General features: G+C 45.3%; 1 protein-coding gene across 4 annotated transcripts in view; it reads right to left on the bottom strand.

Annotated features, from left to right (window-relative positions):
* Nucleotides 1-22,301, bottom strand: part of MTHFD1L (methylenetetrahydrofolate dehydrogenase (NADP+ dependent) 1 like) — a 214,957-nt gene extending 192,656 nt beyond the window's left edge. For 2 of the 4 annotated variants that reach the window (XR_010307993.1, XM_064169397.1), the window contains exons 1-8: nucleotides 22,027-22,301; nucleotides 20,878-20,962; nucleotides 17,648-17,698; nucleotides 17,518-17,571; nucleotides 15,906-16,030; nucleotides 13,734-13,831; nucleotides 12,744-12,868; nucleotides 2,112-2,220 (exon numbers count right to left, since the gene is read on the bottom strand). Coding sequence is in view for 3 of the 4 variants with exons in the window: in XM_064169397.1 (XP_064025467.1) it covers nucleotides 2,112-2,220; nucleotides 12,744-12,868; nucleotides 13,734-13,831; nucleotides 15,906-16,030; nucleotides 17,518-17,571; nucleotides 17,648-17,698; nucleotides 20,878-20,962; nucleotides 22,027-22,148 (769 nt within the window). In the remaining variant the exon portion in view is untranslated. The remainder of the gene's footprint in view (nucleotides 1-2,111; nucleotides 2,221-12,743; nucleotides 12,869-13,733; nucleotides 13,832-15,905; nucleotides 16,031-17,517; nucleotides 17,572-17,647; nucleotides 17,699-20,877; nucleotides 20,963-22,026) is intronic. The other 2 variants (XM_064169396.1, XM_064169395.1) reach the window with 1 other exon arrangement.
* Between the last annotated feature and the right edge of the window lie 99 nt (nucleotides 22,302-22,400).

Genomic DNA, 22,400 nt, shown 5'->3' with positions numbered 1-22,400 from the left:
AGCCAGGAGAGGCTGAATTAATTTTCACCATTACAGTTGCACAATTCAGCTATGTGCTCATAAACACTGACTGCTTTTAAACTGAACATGTTAGACTACATACATAGCAATGTAAAACAGAAGTCTAGCCAGCACCTAGCAAGAATGAAAGTCACTTCATGTCCATTGCTGCTTTCACTCTTCATTTAGCTCCTGTGACCCACAGAAGTTAAATTGCATATTTCAATATAAAAAATTGAAACAAACAAATCCCCCAACAACAACAAAACAAAAAACATCCAAGAAACCTCAACCCAAACACCCTCCGCCCCGAACAATTTCCAGGCACCTCAGACAGACTGTACCACATAGTGAAGTGAGCTATAAGATTCACTTCTTTCTCCAAGATCACAACTGCTCTACCCTATGTATCTGGCAATTAAGTAAGTGCATTCTTCCTGCCACAGAGACACCTCTGTTTCTTGCACTTCTCTATCAAGTCTTGAGGTCAGCATTTTTTCAAGCTGCTAAAATGCATCTCTGCCATTCTTTTGGAGTCTCTCCAAGGTTCTGACAATCTCCAAAGCACAACCATAAAGTCAGATGGACATTTGGTAAGTAAGTTGTATTGAAATTATCTTGCTAAAAATCCCACATTGCCTTTCCAAACCAATGCTGCACTTAGCACAGCCCACTAATACAACCTGTAGAGCACAAAGCCATCCATATGTTTGTGCCACATCTTACCTTTCCTGCCTTAAGAAAAAATATTTGCTGTGGTACATGAACATGAAATTGTCCCAACAAGACTCTTTTAGGGAAGTAAAACACTAATATTACCTACTTGTAGTTCTAGAGAGTAACTAAGGCATGAAGACACTTAAGTATCAAGACATAGTGTGCAGTTATACTGCATAACTTTAAAGTCTCTGAAGACCCAGACTCTCTTGCCATGGAAGGAGATTAAGCATCTCAAAGTAGCACTTGCACCAGGCTGCACACAGAGCCAGGAGACTTCAGTCATTAGTGGTGCTCACTCCTTATCTTCCTATTCATTTGGAACATTATCCTATCTGGACACAGGTATACAAATTATATATATATATATATATATATATATATATATATATATACACACATACTGTATGTATTTCATATACATAGGAAAAATCTAAACAATGTCTAGAGAAACTGTACAGAAAGGGCAATTCCAGCAGCAGAGCAAAATCATTTTTGTGAAGCTTTCTCAGTTTCAAAGAATCACAGAACTTCAGAGGTTGGAAGGGACCTCCAGAGATCACGGATTCCAACCCCCCTGCCAAGGCAGGATCCCCTACAGTAGTTCGCTCAGGAACACATCCAGGCAGGTTTTGAAAGTCTGCAGAGAAGGAGACTCCACAACCTCTCTGGGCAGCCTATTCCAGCACTCTGCCACCCTCACTGTAAAGAAGTTCCTCCTCACGTTGAGGTGAAACCTTCTATGTTCCAATTTGTAGCTGTTGGTCCTTGTCTTATTGCTGCTGACCAGTTTTATATCTAATGAAATTCTGTAGCATTCTTCAACTAAGAAATCAATGAACACATAGTCCCTCCTGAATCAGTTAGGATTGGAAAGAGAATCCAAACTCTTTTTCTAGGAATAATTATTGCAGGATACACTCTGCTTGATCTTAGCTACTCATAATTTCTCTACTCCCTCCTGTGCCATTCTCTGCACATAGCTTCACAGCACTTTGCAGTTGGTATTTTTTGCCCCTCTTCTCTTTATGTTCCAAGTGAGTTCACAGAAGTCAAACCATAACACACAGTTCAAAACACAACAGCTCATCTGATGACCTGGAAGTATTCCTTCAGTTACTGAATCCATAGAATCATCACTTATTTAACAATCTTGGTATGAAAAATCTATTATTGCCTTTCTTTCCTCTCCTTTTTGATACTTCCTGGTATCTTCTATTTACATATCAGAGATAGGTACACAACCCCTGTACATAAACACCCACTTGTAAAGGCAGTCTCCCATAGACGTCGCCTCAAGCACAGTGTACTGTCACCAACATGCCACACACTGATCTCAAAGACTCATCATATCTCACCTGCAAGAACTGGTATCTTTTAAGGTATCTTCTTACCTGACAGCAACTCACGAGAACAACTGATCACAGTGGTTCCAGGTTTTATCCAGCTCGCAGGAACATCATCTGGTTTTGTACTGCTAATTACCACATCTGCATGGTGAAGCTAGGGACAGCCCAAATAATCCCACCAGAAACAAAACATTTAATGTTAGAAATGCATTCTTGAATGTGCATCTTACAATATTCAGATATAATATTACAATGTATTATAATGACATTAACAATGTAGTATTATAATATACACTAGTAGTCTATTGAGCAAGGTATTTGCAGACAACAACAAAAAAAATCCAGTTGATGGATTGATTCCTACTCCATGTGAAATTAAAGAACAACAGCATTTAACAAGAAGACAGGTAAACAAACTCTGGATTCAGGCACAGTAATATTTAAAAGGGATTACATGTTTTCCAAAGAAAAGCCCCATCATTGTCCAAAGTCCTGTGCAACAAGATAACTTAGAGAGACTTAACAAAGGGAAGGGTTAGAAAGCTGTAAATGAACTGTACATATAAATAAAGAGTACAGGCAGACTATCTGACAGCAGAAAACCAGGTCAGATGATAGGAATGCAAAAATCACCTGACCTGGAAACATCAGTGTCTTTGAGGACTATCAATTAAACCTTCTCAGTTCATGTTGGCTAACCAGTGTCACTGATTTATTTCAACCTGACAGATGTTGAAGCAAAAGTGGTTACTACAAAAAACTCCTACAGTCAAAGACAAGTGTCTCCCTTTCCTCCCTCCTCTGAAACAGGGTCTTGTACCAAGTGCTGGACTCGGCACGAGATGGCCAGCACCAGCGATTCACTAGCCAAGTAAAACATGGGCACAGTGCTGCTTCACGCCTGAACGTAAAAAGCTTTCCAGAGATCCAGTGATGTGGGGAATACTTGGAAAAAAAGTAACTTCATTCTGAGTGTCACAAACTCCATGAGCCTCTGATTGAATTGATTTGTGACTGACAAGCGTTCCAACTTCTTTTTTGGCCAGAAGTGCTCAACACTCCTGCCAATAAAGCAACAAATCCTGTCGGGAGAGCAGGTTTTTGGCACAGCTGAGCATCCGGCAGCAGAGAAGAGCGTATTTGTGGTGGAAAAGGCAGAAAGCTAAAAATGCACCATCCTCCCCAACAGAGCACACAAGGATGGGCTAACCCTCCTTAGAGATCCACACAAGGAAACAAAGCCAAAAGTGTGGGAGAAGATTTATTTGCTTGACAAATGACTAAGGCAATGAGCTGATCGAGGCTTCACTCCGAATTCCTGCAGCGCACCTATGATTGCCTGCAAACACAAGTGTTCAGCTATTCAGCCTTATCCAAGCTGCTTACACTCCTGTGTCTGCTGTGAATATCAACTTACAGGCAACTCCTAGGACACATAAATCATAACACCTGACCAATGTCAGGTCAAATAATATTGAGGGATCTGCAAGTAACTTTGCACAAAAAAATGCTGCAATGACTTGTGTGCCAAGAAAGCATTCATGTCAGCCTCACCTCCGCCGGGGAGCATCAGGGAACAGATCCTCCTAGATGCCACGCTAAGGCACACGGAGGATAGGAAGGAGGTTCATGACAACTAGCATGGCTTTACTAAGCGTAAATCCTGCCCAGCTAACCCAGTAGCTTTCTATGTGACTATGAGTGGGGATATGAGACGACTTAGAAACATGATCTACATGGACTTTTGCAAGGCCTTTGACACAGTCTCCACAACATCCTGCTGCCAAGTTAGAGACATAGGGATTTGATGGGTGGACTGTTCATTGGATAAGGAACTGGCTGGATGTTTGCATCCAGAGGGTGGTGCCCAGTGGCTCAAATTCCAGATGAAGAGTAGCAACAAGTGGTGTCCCACAGGGGTCTGCACGGGGACATGTGTTGTTTAATATTTCCATTGCTGACACAGACATGTGGATTGAGTGCACAATACTGAGGAACAGCTGTGACTCCGACAGAAATCCATCTCCACCTAGGGGGGGCAATTGAAAAGCTCCACGCATACCTTTGCTTCAGTGTCACAAAAGCCAAAAGCCATTACCGGTCAAGGGAGTGGGGGCTGATAAAGAGTACCAGGTATTGGGCTCAGAGCAATAAAGCTCCATCACAGTTAGGAACAAGTTCTTTACTGTGAGAGTGGTGGAACACTGGAACAGGTTTCTTAGGGAAGTGGCTGGGGCCCCTTCCCTGGAGATATTCAAGGTGAGGCTAGACAGGGCTCTGGACAACCTGATCTGGTTGAGGATGTCCCTGTTGACTGCAGCGGGGGTTGGACCCTCCAGCCTGGCCCATTCTATGCTCACTCTGCTGAAGATACACTTTCCCCTACAAAGGAGGCAGCCTCTGCTGTAACAGTCAGCATCACCAGAGCAGAGGAGGACAGTGACTACTCGCAGTTACACGAACCTAGCTTGCCTTTTTTTTTTTATCATATTCTAGCAGTTACAATTCATATACTGAAAGTCAGTTATAATTCATATTCTGAGTATCCTCCCAAGCAATGCCACTGGGACAAGGACTATGAGCTTTGTATACACTGCTCAGCATCGTGAAACTATGAACCAGTTGAGACCCGTATGTGACAAGTAATAGTTCTGACAAATGTTCAGCCCCCATACTTACGACAGAATTGATCCAATGTATCTACAATGCCAGAAAACAACTGACCTATCCAAAAGTTCATCTCTATGACTACAGATCATAATGCTCAAAAACGTTCTTAACAGCTGAACACAGTAACTTTTGTAGCCAATGTTAGTACTAGTTTGGATGGCTAACTTTGCACATATTGGAAAACCTGAACTTTCCATCTCATTCCCTTGCCCTGCCTCCTCCATGAAAACAGCTGTATCACATTGCAGTAAGCAGCAGTACTGCAGGTTGAAGACACACTGATCTCAGAGCCTTCCCCATCACAATTTCCTTTTCCTTACTTCACAAATTAAATACAAGAAAACACAAACAAAAGGGTACAGGTGAAATTCTAACTTTCTTGCCATAAGCAAGCGTTCTACATGCCACTTCTGAAAAAGTTCCTGGAGAGTCAATAAACTATATAGATGATGAACACTTCACAGAATTTTGTTTTCCTTGTGAGTTAGAAAATAATCATATCCAGAAACTCGTTTGACTGGGAGAATGTGTCCAATGAAAGTAAAATAAAATAGTTGTTTACAAAATTTTGGGTGTCGTTGGAACAGATTTATGTGATCTCCATCAGGCCATTTTGCTTTTACTCAGAAGAAGTTGTGGCCATACAGTCCCTGTTTTCTTTCCCCCTCTCTTGCCATAACCTACTCCTTTGACTGCCTGTAAACTACAAGAGCAAAAAGAAAGCCTCTGGAGGCCTCCCTAGCAAATGCACCCGACAGTCCTCAGACAGAGAGTATGTCTAACACGAACCAGATGCTACATGCAGCCACAGGCAGAAGGTCAAGCAGATACCCAAGAGGGTGAATGTGCAGCCACACCATGAGTGACTGGCTGCTGCTCCCTGGACAGCAAGGTTATGTCCCACCAGGCATCCTAGAGGAAGAAAGGTCAAGTATCATGCCAACTTATCCTTAATGTGCTAGGCAACATGCTGAAGACAAAGCAAGCTAATACTCCAGTAGTATCTTATCTCCTCTCAAGATTTTTTCAGTTGGGAACAGCCATGCAAATAAATAACCTCAAACCTTACCTCATGACAAAATATGACTCTTTCCACCAAGATTTAAGTGGAAGCAGACTAAGAAGCACCACCCATTCCCAGGACAGAACAACAAATGTTAGCTCAATATGGAATTTCCAGCCAAGCAGTTAATGCTAATAGTACAAAGTAGCTGTATATGTCAGATAACTGAAAATCATAGAATCAGTCAGGGTTGGAAGGGACCACAAGGATCACCTAGCTCCATTCCCTGCCATGGGAAGGGACACCCTACCCTAGAGCAGGCTGCCCACAGCCTCATCCACCCTGGCCTTAAACACCTCCAGCCATGGGGCCTCAACCACCTCCCTGGGCAACCCATTCCAGGCTCTCTCATGCTGAAGAACTTCCTCCTCATGTCCATTCTGAACCTATTCACCTTCATCTTTGCTCCATTCCACCTAGTCCTGTCACTACCTGATATCCTAAAAAGTTCCTCCCTTCTCCTCTCTAGGCCCCCTTCAGATACTGGAAGGCCACAAGAAGGTCACCTCAGAGCCTCCTCTTCTGCAGACTGCACAGCCCCAACTCTTTCAGTCTGTGCTCACAGCAGAGCTGCTGCAGCCTCTGAGCATCCTCATGGCCTTTCTCTGGACATGCTCCAGCATCTCCACATCCCTCTTGTAATGGGGGCTCCAGAACTGGATGCAGTACTCCAGATGGGGTCTCAGCAGAGTGCAGTAGAGGAGGAGAATCACAACCCTCACCTTGCTGGCCACACTTCTCCCGATGCAGCCCAGGCTCTGCTTGGCTTTCTGGGCTGCAAGTGCACACTGCTGGCTCATGTCGAGCTTCTTGTCCACCAGCACTCCCAAGTCCCTCTCCTCAGGGCTGCTCTCCAGCCACTCACTGCCCAGCCTGGATTTGTGCTTGGGAGGATTGCCTCGACCCAGATGCAGGACTGTGCTAGTTAGAAGCAAGCTGGAATGTTTTGGTAAAAGCACTTGATCACAGGCAGGGGAATGAAGACATGGTGTCTCCTCCTCTCACAGTTACGCTGAGAACTCTGGGAAGAAGAAAGACCTTTTCTCCATTTTGTCTTTCTCTTCTGCCTTTGCCTTCAGACCTGGTCACATCTCATTAACCTTGCTCCTGCTAACCTTGCTCCCTAACCTCTTGGCCGCACCTCTCTTCTTCCTGAGAACTGGGGTAAGGTTGAGAGGGCCGGGGGAGGTGTTGGGGTGGTTTGAGAGCCCCTCCTGGGGACTCAGGTTTCTGGGAGGGGAGTTGTGCTTTTGTATTATTTATCCTTTGTATATTGCTGTATATAATTGTATATAACTGTATATATTGTAAATAGCTGCTTGTAAATTCTGCTAGCTGTAAATAAATTGCTTCATCTATATTCCCAGGGTCCGTCTGAGTTAGCTGGGGCAAATACAAAGTGTGTGGGGGCGGGTAAGAGCCCAAACCATCACAAGGACACTGCACTTGGTTTTGCTGAACCTCATGAGGTTGGCTTGTGCCCACCTCTGCAGCCTGTCCAGGTCCCTCTGCATGGATCCCTTCCCTCCTGCCTGGCTGCTGCACCACACAGCTTGGTGTCATCAGCAAACTTGCTGAGGCTGCACTCAGTGCCTCTGTCCATGGCACCAATAAAGATGCTGAACAAGACTGGTCCCAGGACTGATCCCTGAGGGATTCTGCTTGTCACTGGCCTCCACTTGGACATGGAGCCATGGACAGCCACTCTTTGGGTGCAGCCATCAGGACAGTTCTTTATCCATGCTGTGGTGCACCCACCAAACCCCTGTGTCACCAGCTTGGAGACCAGGATGTGGTACGGGACAGTGCCAAAGGCTTTGCTCAGCTCCAGGCAAATGACATCAGTTGCTTGCCTCTCATCTGTTAATGTTGTGTCCTGTTCATAGAAGGCCACCAGGTTTGCCAGGCAGGATTTGCCCTTGGTGCAGCCATGCTGATTGTACCCAATCTCCTCTTCACTATTCTCCTGTCTCAGCAGTGCCTCCAGGAGGATCTGCTCCATGATCTTACCAGGCACAGAGGTGAGACTGACTGGCCTGGAGCTCCCTGGCTCCTCCTTCCTACCCTGTTTGAAAATGGGGGTTGTGTTTCCCCTTTCCCAGTCAGTGAGGACTGCCCCAGGCTGCCAGGACTTTTGGAATGGAATCGAGAGGAGTTTAGCAACCTCATCTGCAGTTCTCTCAGCACCCATGGGTGTATCCCATGGACTTGAACACTTTCAGGATCTTCACTTACGATGGGCAGTTCTTCCTCCCAGTCCCTGCCATTATCTTCCATGGCTCCAGCAGTGTGGCTGGAGGCCTTTGCAGTGAAGACTGAGGCAGAGAAGTCATTGACAACCTCAGCCTTTTCTGTCACTTGTGACCATTTCACCTGTTTCCTTTCTGAGAGGGCCCCACCTTCCCATGCCTTCTTTTTGCCATTAATATACCTGTGGAAATTCTTGGTGTTCCCTTTGACCTCCCTGGGTTAGATTCAGTTCAAACTGTGCCTTGGCTTTCCTAAGCAGACCTCTAGCTGCTGGGGCAGCTTCCTTATATCCCCCCCATTCCAGCTGTCCTTTCTTCCACTCCTTGTAGAGTTTCCTTCTGTGTGGCAGTGTGTCCAGGAGCTGCTTGCTCAGCCAGGCAGCCTCCTAACATTCTTCTCTGCTTTCCTCTTTGTCAGTATACATCGCTCCTGGACACAGAGGAGGTGATCCTTGAATACTGACCAGCTGTCCTGGGTCCTTCTTCCCTCTAGGCCTTCATCCCATGATACTCTGGCAGCAGATCCCTGAAGCAATCAAAGTCTGCATGCCCAAAGTCTACGGTGGTAAGCTAAAATATGTCCTCTTGGCTGCCCTGAGGACCTTAAATTCAACTGCTTCATGGTCACTGCAGCCAAGGCTGTCCCTGAGCCTCACACTGGTCACCAATCCTTCTCTGTTGGCGAGAACAAGGTCTAGCACAGCAGCTTTTCTGTTGGTTCCTGTACCATTTGGAGGAGTAAGCTGTCATCTGTGCAATCCAGGAACACCCTGGGTTGCTGATGCCTTGCTGTGCTGTCCCTCCAGCTCATGTGGGTTACTACATGGAGGCTGAGAGACTTGATGATGGGAGGGTATTGGACCCCTTGTTCCACTAAGAGTTAACTCTAGGTCAGGTTTGGTAGAGATTAAATCATGGAAACAGTCAACTTTCCTTTTGCAGTCTCTTCTGGTTATTATTCTATTTGCCTCCTCTTTTAGTTCAGCCACCAAGTTATCAGACCTCTGATCTGCTCACACCTAACACAGCTGTTGTCCCTGCCATCCTCCATACCCAGTGCCAGGCTCCAGCACTCACCTCAACCAGCTGCCTGAGCCATCTGCATGCCTGTGTGTGGCTCCTGTTTGTGTGCCCACTGCTTTTTGCCTGGCCTTTGTCCGAGCAGTAACCATGTCTTTCGGCAACCGCCCTGTCCTCCCACCGCCTGCCCTCCTGGCAGCCACAGGCCGGCTCCTGCTCGGCGACCCGCGGTTCCTGCGGCAAGCCCTCCCTGCTACCTCACCGTGCTCAGGCACGTAGGCAACCCGAGCCTGCTGCCCCTCCTGCCCCTTCGGGACTCACCAGCGGGTAACCTTTTCGCCAGAAAAGAAGGGAAAGGAAAGCCCAAACACAAGCGCCCAGAGCCGAGCTGGTGGCCGCTGTCTCCTCTCCTTGTAGCCGCAAACCGCTTTGCTATGGAGCCTACACAAGCACTTCATTTCCCCAGTGTTACAATCAGTCACTACAAAGCCATTTTAAAACACGTGATCAAAGGAAAACATATTTGAATTACTATCAGAAATGTAAAGCCCTCAGTTTCCTGGCCATGAAATTAGGCCAGGCACTAAAACCTAAGAGGTGGGAAGAGGAACTGGAACATAATACTGAGTTGTTCACAACACCTACGAAAACTAATTTTGCACATCAGTTTACAGATCAGGTTCTACCTGGAACAGAACAATAACAATTCACCTTCTGCCACAAAAATGATCAAGTTTTTATCTCTTGGTTTGTAACTCATGTTGCTTATATCTAACATATCAATGCAAAGAGAGAGTGCTTTCCCATGGCGCTTATGCACAGCTGTGGCAGAACCTTCTGAAATACACTGCTTGCTTCCATTTGTGATTTCATTTGAAAACCCAAGAAGCACAGAGCGTTGAAGGACATGGCTCAGCTGTGCCACGATGACTATTTTTAACAACTAAAGTCGAGCAAACCCAAAATGGAAGAAAAAGAAACATTAATAATTTGTTTACCTTAACAATACATGCAGTGGAGAGGGAAAAGAACATGTAAAGTGTGACCATTACTCATTCAGGTCAAAGCAGGGAAATAAAAATGTACCATTATTTATTTTCTTCCCTTTTCCTGCTGTTAGATAGAAAATACTTGCTTTAAAGAAACACACTAAATCGGATGGTAGATGGTATTCAGCTGTTTGTCAGCAGAACTGCCTCTACATGATTACATTTCCTAAGGTGGACCAAAACATCCCTTCCTCTTGATCATTTTAAAAACGTTTGTGCAAAAGTGCACGAGTGAAAAATTCAATAAGTCCACATAAATACAAAACCTGATCCAACCCCCCCTAGAACCTTAGTATTGCATGTCTGATTTAAATGTATAGAACTTCTCAGGAACACACTTGTTAGGCTCTCTGTTAAAAAGAAGAAATCAGCAGAGCCAGTCAGAGGCAATGTAACACCCACTTAAGAAAGGCACTACATCACTAAGTCTGGGATTAGTGCTACAGTGCAAATGGGCCCAGCCAACAGATTAAGACAAATAAGGTACCCCTTAATACCAATGTTTGCCTTTCCTGTTATAAACTGCAAAAACAAATGCATCCCAATAAAGAGCTTGCACTCTCTGCAAGTTCATCCCTCACTTTCTAAGTGAAGTTATTATGCTGCCATAGATTATATTTCCAGAAAAAACCCTGACATTCACTAACACATTTTCTTAATTAAATTCAAATAAATAAAATAAAGAGGAAAAAACTTTGACCCTTTAAAATGTTTTTACTTAATCTGCAATCTGAATGAGCAAGAGAAAAAAAACCCAACACATCACCAGCTACAGTCACGTTACCTAACAATGCTGTACTTCAGACACAGGCTGCCACAAGTCAGCAGTGCCTTGTTGTTCAGAAGGAAATCTGTGCTCACTTTCTGACTCTCCAGCTTCTAGGAATAAGGAACAAGATGGTTTTCCAAAACTGCATACATTAGGTTTTATCTAGAAGCTAAACATAAGCTACATTCAGCCAGGTTCGGCAGCGCACTGAGGATTACACGATACAGTGCACCAGGCTTAACTACGGGGCAGAGGAAGGTAGGCTTTCCTCGAGCTCTGCTGACTGACTAATCAAAGAGCAGAGCAGAAACTCCTTCACTGCCAAAGGTTAAAATGAACTCGGGAAGACTGATGTGCAAAGCCTTAAACTGACTTCTGCTTAGGCCTCCCATTCTGTTTCCCATCAGTGACCCGCTGCAAGAGTTAAGCTACAGGGAATGCCAAAAAGCAAAGCACTATTATGGGAAAGCATCTGGATGGAAGGAAACAGATCTCTCTCTAGCATGCTGACATACTAGTTCAGTCCAAGTCTTCCACTGTGAACCAGTGGAAACACCTCTGGTCACCATGTCACCTACTCCATCCTGCCCAAAGCAATCCTCTCACACAATCCCAAACAATGAGAAGTAAGAATGAGACATGGCTAGTCCACACTGCCCCCACCCCTGAGGGAGGCATATGTTTCCTAAGTGCTGTCAGTCACTTAGAGCACAGAGCTGGGACAAGCCTGAGAAAAACATCCGCAGCTGTGAAAACACAGGTTTGCCAAAGAGCTTTCTAACTACCACAGCTGTTTAAAATTGTTTCCTCTTCCTGTCCTTGCCTTCCAAATCCAGAGGTCTCATACTATCGCTTTGCACTGGTTGCCACCTCGTGGCGTGTGCTAGCAAATATAACAAGAGCTGTCCTTGCACCACAGCCCCCCAGTGACATGCCCTGGAGTACCTCTGTCTTTTCTGCAGCTAACATCTGAACCCTTCTGCTGTGCCAGGAAGTCACGCATTCCCAGGGCACCAAACTCAGGACTAAGGAACAAACTGGAACGTTTACAGAAGTCACACCAACTGCTAAACTGTTACTAAAAGCTCTGCAAAAAGCAAACAGGAAGACCATGAAAATTAAATTTGGTGGACTAGGGCTCCTGAATTCTTTCACAGTTCTTTCCAAAGATAAAAGCAGCGCTTCTCCTTGTCCCCAAAGAGGCAGCATTTGCAAATCTTGAAGACTAATTTAATGAAAGCAATTTCATACATGTGGCTACAGAACATAGAATCACAGAACTGTTTTGATTGGAAAAGACCTCTAACATCGAGTCCAACCATCGATTTAACATCACCATGGCCATTAAACCATGTCCCAGAGTGCCACGTCCACACATTTCTTGAACAGTGACTACACCATCTAGCTTGGCAACCTACTCCAATGCCTGACCACTTTTTCTGTACAGAATTTTTTCCTAATATCCAATCTTACCCTGAGCTCTATCACAGCATGAGAAAAAAAGCAAGCATCATACAGAGTGGAAGAAAAACAGAGACCTAACACATGTGTTCTAAACTGTACTCCTGAATTCTTTACTCACAGTTACCAATGTAAAGATAATGAAATTATAGCAGCTGCTGCTACATATGTAATATTCTAGTAAAAAGCTCTGTTTTCCTGAGCAAGCAAAGAAGGGAAAAGATCCAAATGCACAGTGGCTACCAGTAAGCTCCAGCACTGCTTGTGACTGCAAGGAGTTTTCCCCTTGGGAATGGCTGCAAAGGGGGGCAGTGCCATGTGTGTAGGCAACAGCAATGCCTGGATAACAGGGATGCAGAAAGAGGCCTTGGCACTGGCAAACAGAAGAGAACTCACCTTGGTCTGCAGTTGAGGGGATGTCCACCAGCAGCTCATAGTTGCTGCTCCCTCCTTCTGAAGCATGCATTGCAAGGCAATGCCCACTGCACCAGTAACTCCCACCAGCAGCACCCTTTTGCCATCTGTGCAACACAAAGCAAGTCATTCAGCCACCTTCAGCTGCAAAGGCACTAGCACCAGGCTCTGCTGGGCTGCAGCGATAGAGTTCCTATGTGAGTGCCTCCCTTTAATAGGCCACCCACTACCAAAGCCCTTCAGAGGAGCCAGCAAAGCAGCTGGCAACAGGACACCCTGTACCTGAATCACCTGCAGCTGTGGCATTACAGGCAACTCTTTCAGAGGCTCTGTAATAATACAAACCACAGGTTTAAAGCTGTTTCCTGCTACCTCTTTACTTTTTCTGCTATTTTATTTGTACAAATGATTTCATTCACAATTGTTAGCAAGTACATTTGTTCTGCTTATAGTTTTGTTAAAAAAATCATTGTCTCAAAAATAAGAGTCACTGTAAGAGAGACTAATTCTGAAAGTGCTGTCTTAAACAGCATATTCACAGGCTGTAAAGCCACTCATTTAAATCTGCCATTTAAAAGTTGGCATTTACACAATACAGCCTAAACCAAACTGTTCACATTAATCAAAACTGTCAAGTGAAATGCCCAAGCAGTGTTTATATTTCCAAGTATTTTGAAGTACTTGGATGTCTTCAGTGAGACTAAATCTGTTCAGTGAGATTAAATCTGTTCATAGCATGTAATCTCTCCTTAATCTTCGAAAACTGTAGGACCGAGACTTGTTTCTGCAAATACTACATTTAGATCTCACTGAAGCTTCTCATTAGCAGGAGTGTCAAATACAAGTCAGATGGGAAAGCCACAAACCAGAAAACACAACAAGGTGAGACTACATTTGTCTTTCACTCAGGACTAAACCTGAGAAAATTAGCTAAGCTAAAATTAGTGTAATAATTATGACAGAAACTCTCACCTAAATCTTCAAGAAGTCCCATCACAGCACTTGCTGCAGGAGGAACTAGACAGTCAGAGTCATCACGAACCAAGTGCCCTAGGTTTACATCAGATAACCTGCAGTGGAAAAACAGAGCAGTTTCTTTTAAAGAGGGAGTTTAACACAAAACCCCAGTAATGCTTGTGACAGGGCTAACAGCTAATCTCAAGAGCAAACATTTTTTAGGAAAGTAAATCCTTTGACAGTTATGTACTGTGACTAATTTGGACCATCATCCCACATCCCAGTTACACAAACTGAGCCTCAGGAGAAGCCAGGAAAGGGATCTGAGTTAGCACAAGTAACATGAGCCCTGCAATACCCAGGCTGGTTTTCACCTGTTGCAGTGGGATACCCACAGCTCACTATCTGACACCTCAGTGTCTGCACTAGAACTAGACAAACACTGCCAAAATCAAGCTGAGCCTTAGCCAATACATCCTTTCTAGGCTCAGGATGGCTTGCTGGGTAAAATTCAGGTGTTTCCACACTGCTTTGCATTCTCCTTCACAAGGATAGTCTGAATTTTCCATTCTCTGCCATCTCTGGTACTCCAGTGTTCCAGAGTACTCCAAATTCCTTTCTTCTCCTCCTTGCACCGAGGGTTTGAATGGGGAGAAGGCGGTGGCGTGAAAACAGCCTTCCCTCCCCCTGCCCTGCAGGCTTGGAGGGGGAACAGCAGGGGGCGCCTTGCTGTGTGTTTGCTGACCCATGTGGGCCCATGGTGGAGCTGGGCTGGTGGTTGGATGGGTTTGTGCCCAGTATAAAATGGCAAATGGACACTTTGTCCAGAAAAGGATAAATAGAGCAAGGGGGAAGGCGAGGGGGTCTGCCTTGACAGAGTTCCCAACAGGACAGGTTCCTGCTGTGGCAGAATCCCCATTTTGGGCTGCCCCCACTTTTGGACAGCTCCTACCTTTTTACACAGCTCTCAGATTTACACCATCCCTGCCTTTGGACAGTTCTCTCCACTTTTGCACCATTCTGTGCAAACTTGCAAGCCTGTCAAGTCCTGGGGTTCTTTTGAGAGCACTGCTGGCAGCACCTGGACCTGGCTGCTCTCAGACCATATCAGCAACCAACTTCCTGGCTGCCTTCCAGGCTGGAGGACCCTAGAAGTTTGGCTCTTCCCTGCCACTGCTGAGGCAGCGTCACCTCCATGAATCCCTGTCTTGTGGCAGCCATGTCTTGAGACATTTCTGAGTTTGGTAGCTTTGCCACTCACTTTGGGCTCCTGCCACCTGGATCCAGACTACTGCATATTGCTTGCAGAATCAGGAGGCAGTCGAGCTACAGAGAAATCCAGCAAGGGATCACTGCTGAATACTTATCTCACCTCCGTGAGTAAAGCCTGTTGTTCTCTTAACTCTGTGCTCAGCCTAATTGACAGTGGGGTAAAGCTGTGTTACAGCTCAGCCTGTTACATTTCCTGATTTCCTAAATCTCTAAATTTGTCCATAACATCCTTCTGAAGGATTTCCTGCCTCCACAACGTCCAGATAACAGAAAGTTAACTAATTTGCAAGACTTCCAGGTTGTGTTTTTTTTCCCCTCCTGCCTTCAAAAAATGGAGAGTGAAAAACAATACAATAAAAAATTAAAATGTGTAACAGTCTGCAGCTGAGATGATGAAGGCTGCAAGAGCAGAAAAGTGGTAAGCCAACACTTAAATTTTGCCAGTGATCTCTCCACAGAGCAGAGCAGTTCAAGACCGACTGGAAAGCTACAGGTACAAATTATTACAGCCCAATCTCCCTCTGCAAGAGTGCTGCAAGAAAGCTAAAACCTTCTCTGCAACTTTCCCATGAACACTTCTTGTGAAAATTTTGTGATTTGTGTTCAGTACTTTGTTACTACCAACTGTATTATTGAAATACTGAAACACATTAAGTATTATCAGTAAAGCAGAACTTCATTTTTCATTCCTTTGAGAAGACCATATCCTTAATATATAGTATATATAAGTTAAAACGATAAGGAACCAAATGTCCTCAGCAAAACAATTCTCATTGATTTAGTAGCGTCTTTTATTACTCCTAAATCTAGGCACATTGACTGAGGAATTCACTAATGAAAAGCATAAGGGAGAATGGATTCTACAGAGCCATCAGCCTTGCACCTGCTAATACAATTTCTCAGTGCTTCACTTACCCATCCACATCCTTCTCAGGTTTTACAGCATTTAATACTTTGCTACTATATAAGTTTTCTGGGAGGTCAAGTGCAAGACCATGCACATTAGGATCCTCATTAAGCTTCAAGATTTCACCAACAATCTAGGAAGTTAATAAAAAGCATTAAAGATCAGAACAACAAGCAGGATAAGAAAAAAGAAAAACATCTAATTAGGAGATTAAATCCATCTTTTAAAATTACCTTATGGACACCTTTGCTTCCTTGACATAATATGGCAACTTCTAAGTGAAAATGTAATCACCCATTTCCCTTGTTTTACATTTTTGTGGTTTACCAAATGAGCCACTCTGACTCCACTCTAAACATTGTGCTCAGCCAACACACTACAAGGCATTATGCAGCCCAAACACTCTGTTTTTCACCATTTCCAATTTCAGCAAAAGCTCAACACTAATGACTTCAGAAGATTCTTTTAGAAATAAGAAGCCTTACATGAAACATAGTTCAAAACAAGACCAGATCTCATTCCAACATAGGTCATGGGCAAAAAGCTAACCCTTTCTGTAATACTAGGAAAACTTACTATACAAGAGAGAATTGGTTTTGTTAAACCATCATGTACTGTTACTAACTTTCCTTCTCAAAACATCCTGATCCTAAGAGCTGGCAGACATCTTGTGAAGAACTGTTACTTTGAAAAGGCACTGCACAGAAAAGTTGATGAATGTCAAGGACTGAACCAGGTACGAGTTCAAACATTCTATAATTGTTCACATTTGACACCTGAAGACTGTATTAGCTACCCCTTGACTGCCTCATCTCTAAAGCCCGCTGCTGGTCCACAAGGATACATGCTATTCAGCTGTGACTGTGAAGAATACAATGGAATAAAGCATGATGAAGTTTTCTCATGTGAGAAACCTCATGTGAGCATGTCTTTCCATCACATCAATAAAATCATTGGGCACCATCAAAGCTGTATAATTTAAATAGATTAACAGCTGTGATGGGTTAGGAGCTTCCCCAGCCCCTCCACTATAGAAATTTACCAGACTAGCTCAGATGGCTTGGAATTAAGATGAAGCTACATTTACAGGCATATCTACACAATATATTTACAAGTATTTACAATTATGTAAAAATTAGAAACAATACAGAAATCCAAACTCCCTCCCAGAAAGGGCTCAAAGCTACCCCCCCCTTTCTCCCTCTACTTCCCAGACAGGCAAACAAAACCAAAAGCGGCAAAGTTTACATTGCTATTTATTAGTAGAGAGATATTAGAGCAGGCTGAGGAGGAAGCGAACAGGGCTAGAATGGGGCAGATTATTCACATTTTGGCTTTTTATCCCTCTCAGCAAACCAACGAATGATCTAGACTTCTCCCAGTGAGCCTCAAACCAGCACAAAACCCAACCACAATGTTTCTTTTTCTTGTTCCTCAGGTAATACCGTGCCTTCCTAAAATGCTTTTCATATGAACTAATGGAGGGACATTACTTGGCAATGCCAATCCTAATTTGAGTTAATATGGATCAGTTCAAAGTGATAATGAATGTCAGCAACAAATACAAGTTTGTTATGAAAGTGAAAAAGGAAGAGTCCTTCGGGTACTGCCATTACTAACCTCATCCTTGCTGCTGCCTTCGGGAAGACAGATATGAATAACATGTAAACCAACCTGACAAAAGAAAATATTATAATTACCAAAGGCAACTAGCTCATGATGATTAACAAGTGTATCAGCTGAAGCTTACCTCTTTGGCAAAGTTCTTGTTTATTTCTTGAATCAAATCATCATTATGTGCCTTGGGGAACAAAACAGAAGCTAGGTTTTAAAACAAAAAAATTACACTGAAAAAAATGAGTGAACCCTTGATCTGTGCAAGAAACATAACCAAGATACCTATTGGTATTCAAATAAAATGTCTAGAATTCTAAGAAGTAGAATGTCATCTAGTATTCTAACAATAAAACTGAGAATTCCCAATATCCAGAACTAGACACTTCCTAGCAACAGATCAGTGAGGGTTCCACCCTCAAAAACGTTAGCGGCTTCATAACAACATGAATAAAGCATTTCTCACAGCTGTGTGACTATATAAAGCCTGCCCCCCAAGCCAGACAAGAAGCCCAAAATGAATAATTTTATTCTACTGCAAACACATTCTGCATAGCCTTTTACACCAGATCCAGTGTCAGTGACTTCCTGTCAGAGTTGAGCCACTCACTTCATGGTTAGCTGCCAGTGCTGGTTTTGACCATCACTAGCATCACCCAAAACGACTTTGATTCAAGCCTGTAATAATTTACCAATGCATTAATTTCAAATGGTTCAAGACTGCTCACAATGCAAAAAGAGCACTTAAAAGGTCAGGCTCCATGGAGGGAGCCAGCTCCTGAGAGGAGATAAGGGCATGCTCTTCATTCTCTGGCTCCCTCCCTCATCTCAGCACTGCTTGCAATTCTGTGCTAGTTTGAAGCTAGCTAGAATGTTTTGGTGAGAAGAACTAGCTTACAGGCTGTGAAAGGGAAACAGTGGTGATGTCTACTTCACTCATAGGCTTGCTGAGATGTGTAAGTGCAAGAATCCAAACATAGATAAGGGAGTTGCTCTCTGTCCAGGCTGTGGGCTGCATTTCTCTCGCTAACCTAACCTGCTGTCTCCCTGATTAATCCACCTGCTTCCTAACCCCCCCGGCCAACCCTCCATTCTTCCCTGGGCACAAGGTAATGCCTGGGGTAGAGAGGGGTGTGGGAAGGTGGAAGGGCAGTTGGGAGCTTTCTGGGAGGGCTGTTGTGTTTCTGTATTACCTTTCCCCTTGTGTATTTCTGCATATAACTATATATATATATATTGTAAATACCTGCTTGCATACACTGCTAGCTGTAAATATAAGCTTCACTCAATTTCCAGAGCCGGCTGAGTCTAGTCTGGGTGATTTACAAAGTGTGTGTCTGTGGGGGTAACACCCAAACCATCACAAATTCCTAGTGCTATATTACCAGTCTCCCACCTTCCAAAGCTGGCAGCTGGCGGTAAAGGGGCAGTGGAGAGTCTGCTGCATTGAGAACATAGGTAGAGCTTACACCACAGCAAGGGAAGAAGAAATGGGATCAAGGGCAGCTCAGCCAACTGCTGTTCTATGCGAGCAAACGTAGCATTGTATCCCCAAGCTAATGCATAACCACCTGGACTGCTCGAGAGGTTTACCGGGGATTCAGCCATCAGCAGTACCACGTTGTCCCTTGTAGAAACCTCTCAGTACTGGCTCATAAATGTTCACCTCATGCAGATGCAGCAAGTCCCTGCCCTGAACTCATTTCCACCGCAACCTGTGGAGCAGTGCTGGCAAGGTAAGTGCTCAGGATGTGGCCTGGTGTAGAGCTTGGGCAGGGCAGGAATTGTAGGAGATCTGACAGTGCTTTGCAGGGCAACAGCTCCACTGCTAAGCTGGATCCTACTATTACATATATTAGTTTTCAGCTTCACTGAAACAAATAATCTTTTTGTTGTTGTGCAGCTCCAGCCAAGGCTCATCATGGATAATGCAGGTATTATTGTCTGTATGAATTGAGGTTCAGATGGCTCAAGAGGAAAAGAATGCATCTAGAACTATTCTAGAGTGGGCTCAGTCTGCAACAACTCGTTCCCAGCACAACTGCAAAGATCTTACATCAAATGCAGTTACCTATGAGCAACTGGCAAAGGAGATCATTTCCCTGCCCTCTCTCTGCTCCTCTGGGCACAATGTAACACATGGACAACATCTACTGATCTAGATGCATCCCAAACTGTATATCACAAGTGAGCAGGAACTTCCCACTCTGCATGTAATGGTCTCTCCTAACTGAACAACATGACAGCATAAAACACTTATGTGGCCCTGCAGAAAACCAGACACAGGGCCTTGTGTGGGTGAATAGCAGCCTTCTCTGATCCCTCCAGCCCAGAGTGGATCAATCTAGTTCACTGCACAACTGGATGGAGACAAGACACAAGTGAGAAATGGGCCACTGAGACGAGGGATCACTGCTTTTCTAGCAGTCCATCAACCGACAGCCTTAGAAAGGCTATTTGAAAACTTTTTAACAGCAACTACCCTAGGAGAGTAACAAGCCTCTCTAGAGTTCACTGAAGTAATGCTGGTGCATCATTTCTTATACAGGACTGTCCTAAGAAACATGGTAAGAACACTCCTGTCCCCATGACACTGGGTCTGAAAGACAAACATTCCCTGATTTCTTGTCCCGGAAGCTGGTGAATTTTGAAGATGCAAGGAAATGGAAAGAGTTTGTTTGCCTTCTGGAAAGACAGTAGTTTAGTTGAATGGGAAGGAAAGATCTTCACAGGTTAGTAATAATACAGGAGCTCTCACTTACTACAAGACTGCTTCATCTTAAAGCACTGCTGCTTCTATAGAATACTGACATTTTACACACAACATTTATTTTATGCAGGCCTTTTGAACTGACTATGGCTTTTCAGCAGTTTTCTTCTCCTTAGTTACACAGTTATACAGTCACACACTATAGCAGCCCAAAGGCAAGAGGACTGGCAGGAAGCACCAAGGTCCTTTCTCAACCATGGCAATATTTCAGAGGTGGAAGGTAAAGGGAACATTATTTCCAGGCACATACATACTTTTTTTCAGGACTGCAACAGAAGTCTCAAGCTAAACAAAGGCTGAGAACAACTGCTTTGACAATCAGCTCAGCCAACCTGTGAGAAAAGGGGAGCTGTGCTTAAAACAGGGAAGACTGCAGAAGTCAAGGGAGGAAGTGCAGATCGTTTCCTATAGCCTGAAGCATGTTGTTTCAGGCCAGGAGAAGGGTTTATGAGACTGAGATTCCTCCCCCAGTCTACTGTCTGGTGAGATTACCTTCTCCTGTTACTTTGCTCAAATAAATTACTTTCTGCATGTGATGTGCTTCTGACCAGGAAAGGGGATCTGCCACAGCCAGCAAGCACACAGACATCCTTTACCTGAACAATGGCAAGTGTTGGTTCAAGCCGAGGGTTTTGTCTCTTAAGAGAGGCCAAAGATTTCTTTGCATTTTCAGTGATTTTGCTGCAACACAGTAACAGGCAAATCTTTAGCAACAAAAACATTGCCAGTATCAGTCAGCAGAAACCGATGTTAGTCAGAAATAGGGAATAAATGCTGAAGTGCATATGGTTTTAATCATCAAAATTACTTATGGATGTGAGCTGTGAAGGCTGGCATTCAGCAGGCCAGGACAGAAAACCGTAAGAGACCAGAACGCTTCTGGTTTATGTGATGTGCATCATTGCCCTGACATGCCCAGAACTTACTATCTAGCCGATGCTATTTCACGAGAAGGCTTGGCCAGCCCCAGCGCAGGAAGCACAGCAGGAAACCACCACCCAGAACTCTCCGTTTAGGTGGGCCCTTCACTTTTGTACCCTAAGTGCAGGTGGCGACAGGAGCAGAGCCTTTACACCTAGGGCAGCTGCAGCTAAACATGGCTATCGCCAGTTCTAAGAGCAGCAAACTTGCCACTCTCATGGGCGCCATTCAAACCTGTGGGCTGTAGAGAGACAGAGGAGCTCTGTCTCCTGCACTGCTTCTTGTTAAAGCCGGCAGCAGCCAAGCACTGGCAGCGCTTTCCGGAGAAGACGTCCGGGTTGAGCGGCTGCTGGGTCTTCTCCGCTACCGACTGCACATGCAGAGGGCACTCACCCCAGCGCTCAGGGCAGTTTATTGCTACATCGCGGCCTCCCTCTTACAGAAGCCAGTGACAACTCGGGGCAGCGCCGCGGGCAGGCAAACTATCCGAGCCGACGATGAACGGACCAGGAGCGGGGCGACGAGGGACGCCACACAGGCCGCGTTTCCCAGGCACACGCCAGCAGGCAGCCTCACCTGCACCACCGCCACGTAACGCCTGCATCGCTCACCCCCAAAGCACCGGTAAAAAAACCGGGCGGCTGCAGGGCTGGCACACATTTTACCACGAGGCCCCCCTCCTGGTGGGGCACCGCACACCCTCAAAATAAATGAACCCAAAACCCAACCCGGGACAGCAATCGAGGAGGCATCCTACCCCCAAGCCCCCTTGCAGCCCCTGCGGTTGCATCAGCCGCCGCCGCCTCCCCATGTGCGGCTCTTACCGCGCTGCCGCCGCCGCCGCCGCTCCGCCTCTCCACGGCTGCCGCCCGCAAAGACCGCGGCTCGGCAGCAGCGCGTCGAAGAACGCAGGAGTCAGGCACTGCCGCAGCGCCGCCGTTCTCATCCCTCCGCCGGGTGCACCAGCGCTGGCGATGAGAGCTGAGCGAAGGGAAGGCGAAGGAGGCGCTCCGAGCACGGCCCTTCCGCCCCGCCCCGGTGCTCAGCCGCCCGGGCTTCCGCTTGCCCGCCAGAAGCAAAACGCGAAGGCGTCCGCCAGCATCAGCTACGACCGACAGAAACTACCGCCTCTCTCTTAACAAAGCCGAACGTCATCCTCCTCCCGTCCTCCCCGACCGCAATGAGCGGAACCCAAAGC

The sequence above is a fragment of the Pogoniulus pusillus genome, chromosome 31 (genome assembly GCF_015220805.1).
Source record: "Pogoniulus pusillus isolate bPogPus1 chromosome 31, bPogPus1.pri, whole genome shotgun sequence".
In the NCBI taxonomy this organism is placed as follows: domain Eukaryota; kingdom Metazoa; phylum Chordata; class Aves; order Piciformes; family Lybiidae; genus Pogoniulus; species Pogoniulus pusillus.
This window is presented reverse-complemented; position numbering and strand designations above follow the sequence as displayed.